The sequence below is a fragment of the Xiphias gladius genome, chromosome 16, assembly GCF_016859285.1.
Source record: "Xiphias gladius isolate SHS-SW01 ecotype Sanya breed wild chromosome 16, ASM1685928v1, whole genome shotgun sequence".
NCBI classification, from domain to species: Eukaryota; Metazoa; Chordata; class Actinopteri; order Istiophoriformes; family Xiphiidae; genus Xiphias; species Xiphias gladius.
The window spans coordinates 10,782,501-10,783,799 of NC_053415.1; the positions used below are offsets into that span (position 1 = coordinate 10,782,501).

Below are 1,299 nucleotides of genomic sequence, written 5' to 3' on the forward strand. Positions count from 1 at the left end.
TAAAGTAGGAGGACAGAGGGCATTATGGAGGAAGAGACAGGAAATTAGGGGAAAAAATAAAAAAACAAAACTTACTAATAATGAGGACAGAAAAATGGACTTCTTTTGACCTCTCCTCTCTGACATTTTCGCGTCTTCTTCCTGGGGGACGTAGAGATAACAGAGCCAGGGAGAGAATGATCATTTATTCATTGTAAATATACAGCATTTACTGTAAACAAGTCCTGCACCAAAAGTCACTTATGAAACAGCAAAAGCATGAATCTAAGCATTCCTGCCAACAGTTCTGCTGTCAGTGGGGATGTTGTGTGTCGTGTGTTTGTGTTTGTGTGTGTGTGTGTGTGTGTGTGTGTGTGTGTGTGTGTGTGTGTGGTCCCGATGAGTTCATTGTCCTGTTACCATCACGTCATCGCCCATAAACATGTAATAGCAGCAGAACAGCCCATGGCATTCCTCTGGCTCGCAAGTGGGAGCACACATCACCGTTGGCTAACCTCTGCTTCCATAAAGGTTGGTGATATCACTTAATAACATTCAATTATCTCTCTATTTCTTTGTTATACCTAACTTTTGCTAGGCTACAGTTTCTGTCAAATCCCCAAACCTACTAACTAGTACTTGTACTAATACCATGTCACGGTAACTTTGTGCTGCATAAGGGTTTAAAAATTAGGTTTACAATGCAATTTTTGAAATCCCCAAAGTAAAATCAAATCAAAATGATCAATATGTTACATCTATTTCAGTTCACAGCTCCACCAAAAACAAGTTATACAGAAACATTTATTAAATGGCTGAGATGCTACATCAGCTCCTACACATACACAGTGCCGTTGATACTGAAGTGGACCTAATAACTGTGAACAGTAAATACAGGACTGTGTCTTTGCTCTAGCAACCAAGCTGAAACATTCTCGGGTCGCTGCTGAGAACAGGCAAGAAAACTAACAGGTTGTAAGGGTGTAAAAAGCCCCAAAAGCACAAAGTAAGAGAGGAACGTCTCAAAACCTGTTTCGCTCGGTTTGTTAACTGTGAAATGAGGGCTGGTGTTTGGATGTACTGGTGTTTTCGATGCTGCTGATAGCAACACTAAATCACTAAATTTAACGTGTGCATATACTAGCAGTCAGCATACCTTAACATACTCTATAGTAATGTGTAATTGCTTTTAAATTTATTTGTACGCGTTAGTGAGATCATGCCTATGATTGTATTTGTGTGTTTGTCCTGCATTGGTGTGCAGTGATCATGCAGCATTTGTATGTCTGTGTGTGTGTGTAAATAATGTCATCATTGTAA

General features: G+C 39.7%; 1 protein-coding gene across 1 annotated transcript in view; it reads right to left on the reverse strand.

Moving 5' to 3' along the window:
• The window catches only part of edar (ectodysplasin A receptor), a 25,265-nt gene extending 25,139 nt beyond the window's left edge, over positions 1 to 126 (reverse strand). The window contains exon 1 of the mRNA XM_040148796.1: positions 76 to 126. Within this exon, the coding sequence (XP_040004730.1) occupies positions 76 to 126 (51 nt within the window). The remainder of the gene's footprint in view (positions 1 to 75) is intronic.
• Between the last annotated feature and the right edge of the window lie 1,173 nt (positions 127 to 1,299).